General features: G+C 38.9%; 1 protein-coding gene across 9 annotated transcripts in view; it reads right to left on the bottom strand.

Moving 5' to 3' along the window:
* Positions 1–13,422, bottom strand: part of opa1 (OPA1 mitochondrial dynamin like GTPase) — a 43,152-nt gene that overhangs the window by 21,189 nt on the left and 8,541 nt on the right. For all 9 annotated transcript variants that reach the window (XM_030433204.1, XM_030433206.1, XM_030433207.1 and 6 more), the window contains 21 exons: positions 11,400–11,453; positions 10,992–11,096; positions 10,697–10,783; positions 10,418–10,531; positions 10,121–10,201; positions 9,964–10,038; positions 9,812–9,883; positions 9,449–9,548; positions 9,214–9,344; positions 8,394–8,466; positions 8,104–8,176; positions 7,904–8,019; positions 6,882–6,946; positions 6,559–6,635; positions 2,926–3,091; positions 2,470–2,622; positions 2,149–2,257; positions 1,391–1,470; positions 1,010–1,150; positions 710–826; positions 527–620 (listed from right to left, as the gene is read on the bottom strand). In XM_030433204.1, coding sequence (XP_030289064.1) covers positions 527–620; positions 710–826; positions 1,010–1,150; positions 1,391–1,470; positions 2,149–2,257; positions 2,470–2,622; positions 2,926–3,091; positions 6,559–6,635; positions 6,882–6,946; positions 7,904–8,019; positions 8,104–8,176; positions 8,394–8,466; positions 9,214–9,344; positions 9,449–9,548; positions 9,812–9,883; positions 9,964–10,038; positions 10,121–10,201; positions 10,418–10,531; positions 10,697–10,783; positions 10,992–11,096; positions 11,400–11,453 — 2,083 coding nt within the window. The remainder of the gene's footprint in view (positions 1–526; positions 621–709; positions 827–1,009; positions 1,151–1,390; positions 1,471–2,148; positions 2,258–2,469; positions 2,623–2,925; positions 3,092–6,558; positions 6,636–6,881; positions 6,947–7,903; positions 8,020–8,103; positions 8,177–8,393; positions 8,467–9,213; positions 9,345–9,448; positions 9,549–9,811; positions 9,884–9,963; positions 10,039–10,120; positions 10,202–10,417; positions 10,532–10,696; positions 10,784–10,991; positions 11,097–11,399; positions 11,454–13,422) is intronic.

Genomic DNA, 13,422 nt, shown 5'->3' with positions numbered 1-13,422 from the left:
ATAGCTGTGTAAGTTGAACTCCGGGTTAAATCTTTTTCCATTACAGTCGCAACTATCACTTGATAAACTCATTAGCCAGTAGAAAAAATTAATCAGAAACTATTTTTCTAATTTATTAATCTTTTCAGTAATTTTTCGAGGAAAAATGTCCAACACATTCTGGTTCCAGCTTTCTATAACTCAATTATGCACGGAATTTCTTTATCATCAGTATTAATAAATGCAGAGTCTTTGAGTTCTGGCCTTTTGATTCGACAAAGACGGGTCTCTAGGAAATTGTAACAAGCATTTATCACAATTTTTTGACATTTTATACTTTGAACAATTAGTCAGCTAATCGTGAAAATAATCAGCAGATTAATCAATGATGTAGATAACCGTTAGTTGAAGCCTTAAAGTGACCAATAGTGCCACTGTTGCAATAATGTACTAATGTACAGTAAGAGCTAAATCAATTATTGTATTAATATAACAGCAAAAAAATAGATATCTGGTATGAAACAGCAACCAAGTCCCCAGTCCTTACCCTCAGTGTTGGTGAGCTGCTGTCGGAGAGTGTTGGCTGTGATGACCAGCATCCTCTGGATCCTCCAAAACAGTACCACGTCATTGCACTCCAGCTGGAAAAAAAGAAACATGCAGGCACACAGCTTAGCTTTTCACACACTGACTTTAAATATAGCTGACAAAAAAGAGAACTTCTCCTTACTTCAGAGTCAACAAAGTGTCTCTGGTAGTAGTAGAAACCTCTCTTGCAGAGGTTACAGTGGGACAAAGCGTTCTGCAAGAAGTGTCGGCGATAGAGCTGGTGCCACGTGTCCTTGATCTGAACAGGTAGGTAGGCAATTAAAAGATAGACGTAAGATGTAATAGGTAGATGTAATGAAAGATGGCATACATGTACATACATTCAATTAGTAAAAACCAAGATGATTCAAACTCAATAATAAAGGGCACTTGATTTTCATCATTGACATTATTCATTACATTACAGGTTTTTTGATCTCACCAGCACAGGGTCAACTTCAACCCCTCGTCCCTCCAGATTCTTCCTGACTGTGGTGACCTCATCATTGGCCAAGTAGGCTGTGTGGTCATCGTGTAGCTTCAGCAAGCGCTCCAGCTCATTTTTTGTTTCATTACGAATGTGCTGAAAGGTCAAAAGAAATTCAGTGAGCACTGTCCTTACGGTGGCAAATGGGCGGTTAGATGTGGATGATTATTAAATGTATTCTATACTTCTATTAAGCAATAATGTAGCTGCACTAATGTGGTAAGACTGGTATTACACAAGCCTAAATATTGCTTTATAATCCTTTGACTTTTAAGTCTTCAGTGCCTCTAAAAATCCAACAGTGAGGGCATTTGGGAAGACCCCTCAGTCTCTGACCTGTTCTGGTGTGCGATTCTTCCAGTTCCACCACCTCTGTTTCCAGTCTGGACCCACCATATCTCTGATTACTGACTCAGCTACAAGCAGAGAGAAAAGCAAGCGAGAAAGACAAGGACAAAACACACAAAAGAGTTCAATTCAATATACTGTATGTTGTATGTTGCTTACAGTAGCAGCCACTTCCATCCACAATAATCTATACGTGAGATCATACGTCATAAGCGTTCATGGCGCCATAGAAACAGAGTTTCCATTGTTGCATACAGTAGTCTAGACAAGATAGCACAGAAGCATGACAGCCCTTTTTCTAATATGCGTGTCTGTGACTTAATTAACAATTTTTATTCAAATGTGGTAAATGTGCCGCAGCAGATTCAAGAATTTCTTCTGTGATTTAAATGGATCTGACCTGATTATGTTTGAGCACTAACATCAGTTAAAATGGTTAAAAAAAATGATAGCCAGGTGGAAAAGGCAGCAAACATGGCTGACACCTCTTCCAGCTGTTCTAATCATGATGTGCACTCTTTGTTTTTTGTGACAATACATTTGCTTGCCCTGTGTTAGTGTCAACTGATCTACACAGGGTTTCGAAAACAGTTTGAGAGTATGTTATCATCTATGTAGCCTTTATTCTACCAGGTAAAAGCATGATTGAGTTTAAAATGTGTGAACACACAATCCTATGGTTAAGAATGAGAAGGGAGTCCAGCACTCGCCAAGTGACACAGCGGATATCATCATGGTTAACGTACTGTCTTTGAGGCGTGACTGCAGGGTTTCCTCCATGAACTGGATGGCTGCGTCCCACTGGGGCTTGTCTGTGATGGAACGGTCCTCTAGAGCATTATGTTGGATCACCCTCTGAAACACAAACAGGACAAGAACACATTTTTGTAATATAAATGCTATTAAGTTTTGTATCACATGATCCAGTTGTGGCATAAATGTTAGCAAAACCAGATATTATTATCACACATGATCAGGAAATTGTACTTCAGGAAGTGTTAAATCAACTACTGCATAGGCTCTCTGGTTCTATGCACATAGGATAAGTGGATTTACTATGTATTTACCAGGCTGTCCATGGCCCTCTCATTCCACTTGTGCCTCTTGATGCTCTCGTCCTTAACGGCCTCCTTCAACTTGTCAAAAATGTCGTCCTGGTCTTTGCCTTTGTATTCAGCCATGAAGCGGGCAAACTCTTCCTGCAGTGTCTCCCAGGCAACCTAGAGGAAGGCAAATTATAGTGGGGAAAGAAAAGGCTCATATTGTCATAAGGCCAGCCTCTGATTGAAAATCTCTTTCACTTCTGCACTGAGTACATTACAATGCTAAACTGTAGAGTCTGAATGACAGTGAAATGCAAAATAATTCAGTAATAACTAAGTTAATTCTTTCCTCATTTCAGTCAACTTAGATAATAGATTTAACTTAAGTTTGAACTGATTTCATCTAATGGTCAACATCTACCTTTAAACAAGTTGGATTACATAATGGCAAGTTGTTTACAGGCACACAGTCTGTGTTACCTCTAGTGCTTTGTGTGGAAGCTGCTTGTCGGTCCACTGCTTGAGCTTGATGTCCACAGTGGTGTTAAAGGTACCAGAATCCATTGTTTGGGCAGCAGGCAAGTAGATGTTCTCAATCACATGGGTAGAAACTCGTTCCCAAAGCTTCTTCTGCAAGATGGACTCCCTGGAAGAGTAAAAGGTAAGTCCAATACTTCCAGGAACTGAAGGAACAAAATATCTTTTGATTGGTCTCGAGCTGTTGTGATTTTGGTTCTCTGTGAACTGAATTCTAGCAACATGCTAATGGTGCTTCAGCAAGATCATAGACGCATGGAATTTTTTTTTTTTTTTTAGATTCTGATTATTATTCTTACATAAAGATTTAAGATGGATCTAATAAGCATGGCATTTGTGCCATAAGTGCTTCCAGGGGCACAGTTTAAATGACCTGGTAGGGTGAGAAAACAATGAGTGAAGAGATCAGTCTTGGCTGAGCTGCTTTCACTTGTGCTGCTGCAATTGCACTTGACTATAGATTCCAATACAGCTCCAGTCTGACCCTGTTAGCAGCTACCAGCCTCCACATTTCACTCCATGTCTCCGTGGCTGTGTGGCAATGAAACAAAACCATCCCCAAGTCCCGCTAGACCAGACCAGCGATGGGGCCTCTCATTTATCATAAACGTACGCTCATATTTCATTAAGCTCCCCTTTTGTTCCAGCTAGCACCCCTCACTGTCAATAAGTGCTATCTCCAATAGTGCTGGCTGGCTGCTGGCTGGCTAACAGGGCCACCCCTGTTCCGGTCCATGGGCCATTCATCAGAGTATTGATCTGGGAGAACTGATGGCACGCACACTGGGGACGGCCATAACACAATGCATACATCTCATTTAGTATGGTTTTCCTCTTCGGGGTGAGGTTTAACTATACATTCATGCACCGATAAATACACGCAGAGATAGACCTGCAGTTTGATCTAAAAATAGTTTACGCTCATGTCTTTGTAGAACAAATACATTATCTAATTGGCTTTAGGCAAAGTGCAGCTAGATTTTTTTACACAGTTTAGTCCTCATATGGGGTATGGCATGTTTTTCAGACCAATATTCTACATAGTGGATTAAACACCGACTCTTAGAAAAAGAGCCCGATCAGTAGATCAGTTGGCTGATATTAGTGTATCACAAATATATATTGTATCGGTCTATATGTTGTTTGATATGTGCCGATATAACTACTTTTTTATGAGAGATTACAGTGGAGAAATTTTGGGGTGGTTTATAATTATTTGAAGTTAATTGTTTCAGTGCACTGATGTCACTTTGGGTAGTGAAGTTTATTGTTAAACTGTCAACTATCGACCTCCTATAAATGTCTTTCTTCACAAGTGTTTGAAAACCACGCTTGAGGGATAGTTGCAGAAATGTGTGTATATTGGTCAATATTTACCACAGGGTTTGTACACATTTTTCAATGTCAAATTCAAGCACTTTTCAAGCACTTTTAAGGGTCATCTTCAAATTTTTCCAGCACCTTATCGCTCGGGTTATATACATATCTACAGGAATATATACACTCACTTTTATTTTTTTTTCACTTTTTATCACAATTATGTACATTGTATCATGCTGTAAACATCTAAAATGATGTTTCATAATAGAAAAAAGTTTAGAAATGAAAGGAGAACACAAAGTTTTATCCAAAAAAATGGAAACCACTTGGCGTTCTTCAGGCACACCTGCACCGAGACATAGAGAGACCTGAGAGCGCCCTGTAATTTTCTTTTTTGACCTAAATTTGTATGTTTCAAAATGCAGTGTTGGGAATAACGCATTACAAAAGTAATGCAATTACTGTAATGCATTACTTTTTGCTGTAACGCAGTAATGTAAGGCATTACAAAAAAAAAATATTTTACTCGGTACAAATCCCAGTAACAGCACAAGTAATTTAACGAAACATCTAGAGCGGTGCCACACTAACATTAAGCTAGTAACCAAAAGAAAGCAAACTAAGGATGAGAGTGGAGAAAAAAATAAGCAGCAAAAACATTCTCCCGTTCTGCGATGCTTGAACAGCAAGAATTGAGGAGACTGTGGCAGAGTATGTTGTCGAAGATATGCTGCCACTTTCAACAGTGGATTCTCCGTCTTTTAGAAAAATTGTGAGCAAGATCCCCGTCCAGGCTAGCAATAAAAAGGTAAGCTATCATTGCCTGAACAGGTTAGTGCTGCTGGGCTACTGACTATAATATATCAGCCAATAGAACAGCGACATAACATCAATCTGTTTCACATCAGTCTGTATCCAGATAAAACATACAAAAACTTCATAAACATTAGCTAAAGGGCCTTACAATGTAGGCTAATCTTACTTTATTAGAAGTAAGTCATGAAAATGGGAGAAAAGTGAACATTTCCTTTTCACACTTAAAGCTCTTACGTATGTTAGTGCCTGGTGTGACGTTACAGAGACAAACTGAACAGTCCCGTTTCTGACTCTGGCACTTTCAGCTCTGGTGCATCAAATTCGACCTTCTCTTCAGCCATCCTTCTCTATTGCTACCAGTCTGCATGTGTAACGACACACGGACAATCAGGCGCTAACCTAACGAGGTCACTTAACGTGATTAGTGGTGCGTTAATTATTATTAAGCGTGTTATGGTTTAGCTAATGTTAGCGGTTAACATAAAGTGTTAATGTGCAGTGTTGGCCTAAGTTACTCAAAAAGTCTTAACTTACATTTCTTGTGACTGGAGAGCGCAGACTCTCCCATTGCACACATCCGCAAATCTTTTTGCAGACCTTGCATGACGCCACTCTTTGATTTGGTCTTTATCTTAACCATAGTTTGTAGTTATCATTTTCAAGCCAACGCTTGTTAAAACAATAGCTTCCCGGCATTTTGTCATCTCCTGCTGTCTCTCTTCGAAAGGGGCGGGGTCACACACAGACTGGCAGGTCGCGGAGAGGAGCAGAGAGGCTCAGCGGAGCCCCAGAGGAAACATCTCCACATACGGATCTCTTACTGATTTTCTTTCTCCTTGTAATAAGCAAACTATCCAGTCTGATCCCAATTTTGTGAAAGACAGAGTATATGACATTAGCATATACATAATGTCAAGCACTTTCAAGCACTTAAACTAAAATCCAAGCACTTTTCAGACCTTGAAAACACAACATTGAAATTCAAGCACTTTCACGGATTTCAAGCACCCGTATGAACCCTGTTACCAAGATCGGAAACTTTTACTCCCTTATTTCAGTATCGGGCCTTACAACAGTAAGATGATCTTTATAAACAATGCTAGACCTGACATCTGAAGAAACCACAGGAGGAATCAATGTGCATTTGAAAAATTGGATCACATCTTTACATAATAAATAAATGAATGAATACCCAAAACATGAACAAGAGCTTAAAAAGATAAAACTACAGTTTCAAGTTTTGTTCTGCTGCTATTGGTATTTAAATAAATCTATATACAGTATGTTGTATACAGAAAGAAATTCAGATTGGATCTAAATTAGTGTATCCCTGAAGATTTTTCCTATTCCCATAAGGCTATTACATTGATAACAGCATTGACTTTTTAAAGACAGAACTAAAAATCATGAACTAAACACATTTGCTCATCATTAACTTACCAGTGTTGTGGGGTCACTTGACTCAAACTAATGACTTCATCCAGGATTTCATTTTTGGCCTTTTCATAGAGTTCATTCTGCAAAAAGAAAAAAACAACATCTTTATTTTTACAACTTTGTTCATGGTGTGCAACTGTTCTGTGGGGTGTTTTAACTCTTGCTTTTATCTTAACAGGACACCTATTTTTTTTTTTTTCTTTCCATAAACAGCATTTGTGACAACAGGGCCACCAATGAGCTACCTCTTCCTTTTTTTTGTCATACTTAGATTTTCGTCAAGCCTCTTTCATGTAAAGAGCAATGAAACTGTTTGTGTTTCTCACCCTGTCCAGCTCTCTCAGACGAGGGTAGTTGTTCTTCCATTCCGTCTCCAGGTTGAAACGAGATGCTGGGGTGATGAGGGACGGTGTCAATTAATATTCCATTTTAACAAACCTCAATATAAACAATCTTGAACTTTACATGTTAAGGCAAGTTATTATCGAGTATCAGTGGTTACACCATATATCAGACAAAAACATAATCTGTTCCCTTAAAGTTTCAAGATCAAGTATTCGGATGTGTCTCATTTGGTGAGTGCTCATTCTCATGCCTGGACAAAACTCATCTCCTGCATGTTTCTATTGCTTTTTACACCTTTGATGTTATACTCCATTCAACAGTAATGTTACATAGTCAACAGGCAAATGACCATATGGAGACATGGTCAGCTTAGTTTTAACCCGTATGATATAAAGGCAGCTTTTAGACTGTTAATGGTGCCTATCCTTTAATAAAGGTGGACGAGGACACACCTTCTGTCTTAACTAGTCCCTTAGGAGGAGAGGGGAGGGGAGGGAGCCAATCACAGAGTCTTTATCATAAGTGAGATTTTTAGTTCTCATATATGCACACACAAACAGACAAAGTGACAGACACACACACACACACACACACACACCCCAAGCCTGCTGTCCCTATCCACAGTGAAGATTAGGCTAATTGCTGGTTTGTGGGGCCAAGGTGGCGCCAAGCATGGAGGATGAAGGCCGACTGTGTGTGATTTGATGGGATATGGATCAATACACCACACAATAGGCCTGTGGGAACTGCAGTCTCACAGCTATAAATCTCTGGTGCTGTTAGCAATGGGCTTGTGATTGTCTAGACTAATTGCTGTTGGAAGGCAGGACTGTGAAAGGCGTGGCAGGCTGGGCTTAGTAATGTCAATACAGGGAGGTGGGAGAGTGAGAAGGAGATGTGTAGTAGCACCTGTTCCCTGTACATTTAATGTAAAAAAATCTACTCTATTAAACCATCCTTCAAACTGAAAAAGGTGTCGAATATGAACCTTGTGCAGTCATACCTTTGAAGACATCCGCCTGCTGCTCCACAGACTCCCTAACCATTTTCCAGAAGCAGTCAGAGACGGCCAGACTCAAGTTCTTTGTGGTCACCTGGTGGGCCTTCAGCATTCCGTCCCTTTGTTGCATACATACATTAACTGTCAACTTTAAATGTATTCATTTGAAAGAGTTAGAGTTTGGCCAATAAGCTGAAACTTGCCTCAGTAATCTGGAGTTCTGGAAGAAGTCTTCCTCATAGTCTTTGATGGAGTCAATGCTTTCACCGCTGCTCCCTGCATACAGGAAGACAGCAGAACAACAAAGTGTGAGTGAATAATAACTCACTTACTGATGCATTTATAATAATAAGATAATTATTTTCTTAAGTTGCTCTCTAATAGAAGTAGGTGTAAGGTGTTAGTGAAATGGGACATGATTATAACGTGAAAGTGCGTCTCAAATACATTTAATCAAAGGCAGCCTGATGAATTACTCAGCAGTACATGTTACCTTTTCCTGTGACTACAGCAAAGTAACCCAGGGCCTTCATGGGAAACAGCTTGCCTTCCACTATTTGTTGGATCTGAAAGACAAAATGGAAAACAAAGAGGACTTAGATTGCATGCCAACCACTTTGTAGTACACCCTTCCCCAACACCGACTCACTGAGAGACCATCAGGTTAAAATTTAAGTTCTGAGCTCCCTCTTCTGGAGAAGCGGCATATAACTTCACTCGAAGAGGCTACTATTTCAACCACTGACTTGAGAAATCTGCAAATGCAGCTGTTTTCTTGATTAAATTCATACTAATTCGAGATAATCAACAAAAGGCCTATAGGCAGATCCTTGGTGTCATCACAACTACTGTGATGTAAGTAAGTAAGTAAGTAAGTGCCACGGCTTTAAAATTAGTAAATAGTATGTATAATTCTGTACCTATATAATACATCTTTCTGTTGGATTGTATTTTTGGGTCACACTTTGTAGGGACCATAATTAATAAATGGTAAATATATAGTTTAACCTTTAGCTAACAGTTATTTCCCTGTTAATAAACTATTAAATGCTTCTTAAACCATTTATTAAGCAATTTTAAAGGTTAATAAACATCAGTTGTAACTTTTTAATAGTCGACATAATGTTTATAGATGGACTTCTACATAGAATTAATTAACACATCATGTCATGATATTAACACATCGTATCATGCAGTTAATACAAATGTTTATAAAGCCTTTAATTCGTTATTAACATTGAAAAAAATATAAGCTAAAGCATAATTAACTATAAATTTAGTGTTGACAAATTCTGGAGAGTTAAGTGTCTTACTCTGCTCGGGCTGGCCAGGTTTTTCTCAGCCAAGTCCACCTTAGTCAGGACAAAGATGGTCCTTTTCCCTTGGGGGTCCATCTGACTAACCAAGTCTGTTACAATGCTCCGCTCTGCATCCACACTGCCATCTGGAGGCAGACAAGGAAGGTCAGAGATACTATGACATCGTACATATCATAACAATGAGGATGGTCAGGAGTATAAACATTGTTGTGGCTGTAAATAAACTCACCCTGAATGCAGAGGATGATTGCGTTGGGGTTCTGCATGTAGGCCTTACTGATGCTGAAGATGGTTTCTTTTGTATCCGATGCCATTCCTGCAGTCACCGTCTTTGAGAGACACAAATAAATTAACCTATTAAAGACTGTTATTGTATCACTGTATTTGTGAAGACAAGTTTGGCTTTGATTTACATGATAGAAAATACAAAATCAATCAGAAGAAAAAAAAACTCTAGTTTCTAAATCAAAAATACAGATATGCTGTAAATAATAATATGAAAACTTGTAGTAATAATAACAGCATAAAATAAAATAGTGCAGGTTTATACATTGCAGATTTATTTTTTTTTAATACAAGAATGCATACTCACACTGATGACACCTGGTAAGTCAACAAGCACCATCCTCTGGATGCCAGGGCCTTTAACACTCAAGGATATTGTCTGACACACAAAAAAAAATAAACATCGTTATTCTATGAAACATCACTGAGGTAAATCTGAATGGAGATCTGATGTCCAACCTCAGTGCTGACTGTCTGTCCCTCCCTCACACTCTTCCTCATCCTCAGTTCAATTTCGTGCCTCAGAGCAGCCAGCTAAAGCAAAAAGAAAGAGGCTTGGTTAAACACGTAAAAACGTTCATATTAGGTCAATGGAATTAATGATTCTATGACTTACATCCTCCTCCTTGGTGAGGTCAAACTCTCGGCCGCTGTCTTTAAACATGGCTACGTGGTGGGGGCCTTCGCTTAGTGTTACCTGCAGACAGAAGATCAGTAAGCGCTCAGAAATTCATCCAAACTGGGCCACTTTGCACTGTGGACTGTGCTGGGCTGATTATTTGCCGATTCTGCTTGGCAATGGCTGTACATGCTGTCATTTCACGGTCATTTCATGACAACAAGCAAGTGTGTAAATATTATTTTCTGTCCTTTCAGAATGAAAGGTTTGATCAGCCAGTCTGGTCCCACATACCTTGACAGGAGAGCGGGTCATCATCTCTCCTGAGCCTCTGGGGAAGATCCTGGCCTGGGCTATCATCTCCAGCACACTGGTCTTCCCAGCACTCTGATCCCCAACCACAACCACCTGAAACGGGAGATTAGACGAAATACAGATAAATGGATAGAAGAGAAAGGAGAACACTACACCCAATGGCAAGCACAAAGTGAAAAAGGAAACAGGTGATCATGTGATCAGGTGATAGAAATTAATTTACTATAAACAGTAGATCTACAGTTAATTGCTCCTTACCCTTGGTAAGTGGTCCTGGGTGTTGTAGTTTGAATCGTAGTCAGACAAGATGTCCAGGACTTCAGAATACAAGTCAATAAGGGATTTCTACACAAGGGGACACAACAGTCATGAAAATGAATCATATGCATCAGCAGCATTACAGTCAAACTTAAAATGCATATTTCTGTGCATAGTATGATTGTTTTATGAAATATTCTGAAATCGAACAAAATTGGAGCCTCAAAGGGAAAACTTTAGAGAATTTAGTGTGTGGTGTCTTTATTGTGTATATGTGTTGATATGTTAAACCCACCTTCACTTTTCTTTGGTGAATTCCCTTATCATCTTTTTGCAGCACCACTTTCCTTAACTCTTTATTCTCCTTCTCCAGTCTCTCCAGCATGCGCTGATATTTTAGCTATGGGATAAACAATAGAACATGATCGATGCCCTGTATAAGCAACACTTCACAACAGTTTTACTGCCTATTTGGGCTGTATGAAGCATACAGTAAAAGTAACTATGACTGTAGGTGTAACGAAGATGTTAACACATTTGACTTCAGACTGTTTTGATCACTTTTAAGGAAAAAGACATTAATTATTTAAAGATATCGGACAATAAAAGTGCTAAAAGACTTGGATGACTTCCATACCAACATTCCTGTGGCCAAAGAAATTCTGTTTAGATTTTATGATTAGATACACACAATCTACTGTACCTGTGTACGGAGCAGATCCTCTTGAAGCTGGTCTATCTTTTCTTTGTCTGATGACTACAGATTGAAACAGAACAACAGAAAAACAGAACAGCAACAAATTGAGTTAATGCTATTTTTCCATACTGAAATTAAGGGCTGCCCTTTACACTTCACCAGCACCCTGAAGGTTGATTACGTGCACACTGTATTACAGAAAGAACCAGTTTAGTTTAATGCATAAAGAGAAGAACAGAAATCAGATTTCAGGCAGACATTACTCATTCTGGTATTACATGGCTTTGATCATCAAGCTATTGATTCACAAACAGGCACGATTCAAAGAGTGAGCCCTGAAAAATACAGCTGAACACAAATCACAAAATCATTCAGTCATTATAGCTTAATTTCTCATGATCGAGGAAAATTCATTGATTCTTTCTCTTGTACACTTGCAACATGTTTGCTTGTTAGGATGAGAGACAGGACAGAAAGCAAGAGACACAGCACACATGAACAAAATGGGATTGGCAGCAGAAGAAAGGTAACTAAACAGACAACAACACCAAACTACTTTACCAAAAAACTGTTTCTTTACTACATAACAGGGACAAGAAGTGTGCTGTTAAATACCCTCTAGTGATATGTGTCAACACTGGATTCAAATATTTTGAAAGTCCTCCATTAAGGGACTTATTTAATATTACAAAACTGCTCATTAGCTTAAGACTTGTTGACAACAATGTTTTATATAGCTGTGTCCATTCATGGTGGTTTCAAAAAGTGCAGCTCACACCATGCAGCGGGTTGCCACTTCACTCCATGCAGTGTTTCCGTACATGAATGGAGCTGTTGATTATCCGTCCATATGCATGAGAGCGTGAGACTGGGCTACGTCACTTTGCTTCTGGAACAAGGCTACAAAAAGGTCCATGCATGCCTTTTCCCCATAGCCAACTGATGAAGCAAACTTTAGCACAGCCTGACACACTATGGGGTGATACATGGGTGTTGTAGAGGATAGACTAGAGGATTGACGGGCCAATTAGTCTCCACTGCAAATATTGTAAAATGAAAATCTATTAAAAAAATATTCAAAACACTAACGCCATGGCTTAAATTAGGGTGCTAGGCATAAAACACCCGTAAAATATAATGCAGTCCACTACAACAGCAATGCAATAAATAGGTTTAGTCAGAGAGGAGTTGCTTAGTTTATTTGTGCAATGTTTGATTTAGTTTAAATGTTGCCGTCTATGTGGTGGACAAAATAAACTCAATTTCAAGAGAAACTGAACATTGTTAGTATAACCAGCATTGTATTCACTGCATGGCCATTGTACTGGAAAGCATTATTGCGTTAGTGAATTCTTTGGCAGCTGTTCTGAAATTTGGGTGTTGGGTTCTTTTATAAAAAGTGGTATTAGTCTCCAAATTGAGAGCTCCATCTTTACACATTAAATTAGTCAAAGTCCCCCTCCAGTCAAAAATATGTTGTTTTTTTTCTTGTTCACTGAGAATCCAATTTTATGGTTCTTGCCTATTAGAGTGATTTGTGATCCCACAACTATTGAAAAGCCAATCCTGGTCCAATTTGTAATTTATACAAATGAATGTGGTGGTAAGACCTGAAGCCTCCAGGGCACATTCATATACTGAGCATTAACTTTACGGTGAGGTAGGACACATATTATGTCCAGCAGGAAAACTTCAGAATTTAACATAATTTGCATATCCAGGAGGAGGAGTAGATTATTTTATAAAAGATTTTAAGAGGAGTTTATCTTTTTTGTGTGTCAGTCTGCTTTGAACAATACTAACACCTTTTGTTCTATTTGTTTATATGTTTAATTAGATGTCTGGAGGGCATCTTTAAAGAGCAACTTAACATCAGCTGAAAATCTAGTGGTTTAACTTCTCAATTAGCTGCATTTCAAATGTTGAAGTGTACTCCAAATTATGTCAGTTCACTGTGACAGAACTGTTAGTTGAACTTGCAGCTGAAAACACACAACCAACCACACCCACCAGTGATGCTGGTTGTGGT

Source organism: Sparus aurata, chromosome 11, assembly GCF_900880675.1.
Source record: "Sparus aurata chromosome 11, fSpaAur1.1, whole genome shotgun sequence".
NCBI classification, from domain to species: Eukaryota; Metazoa; Chordata; class Actinopteri; order Spariformes; family Sparidae; genus Sparus; species Sparus aurata.
Note: the sequence above shows the minus strand (reverse complement) of the source record. Positions and strands in the feature narration are given on the sequence as shown.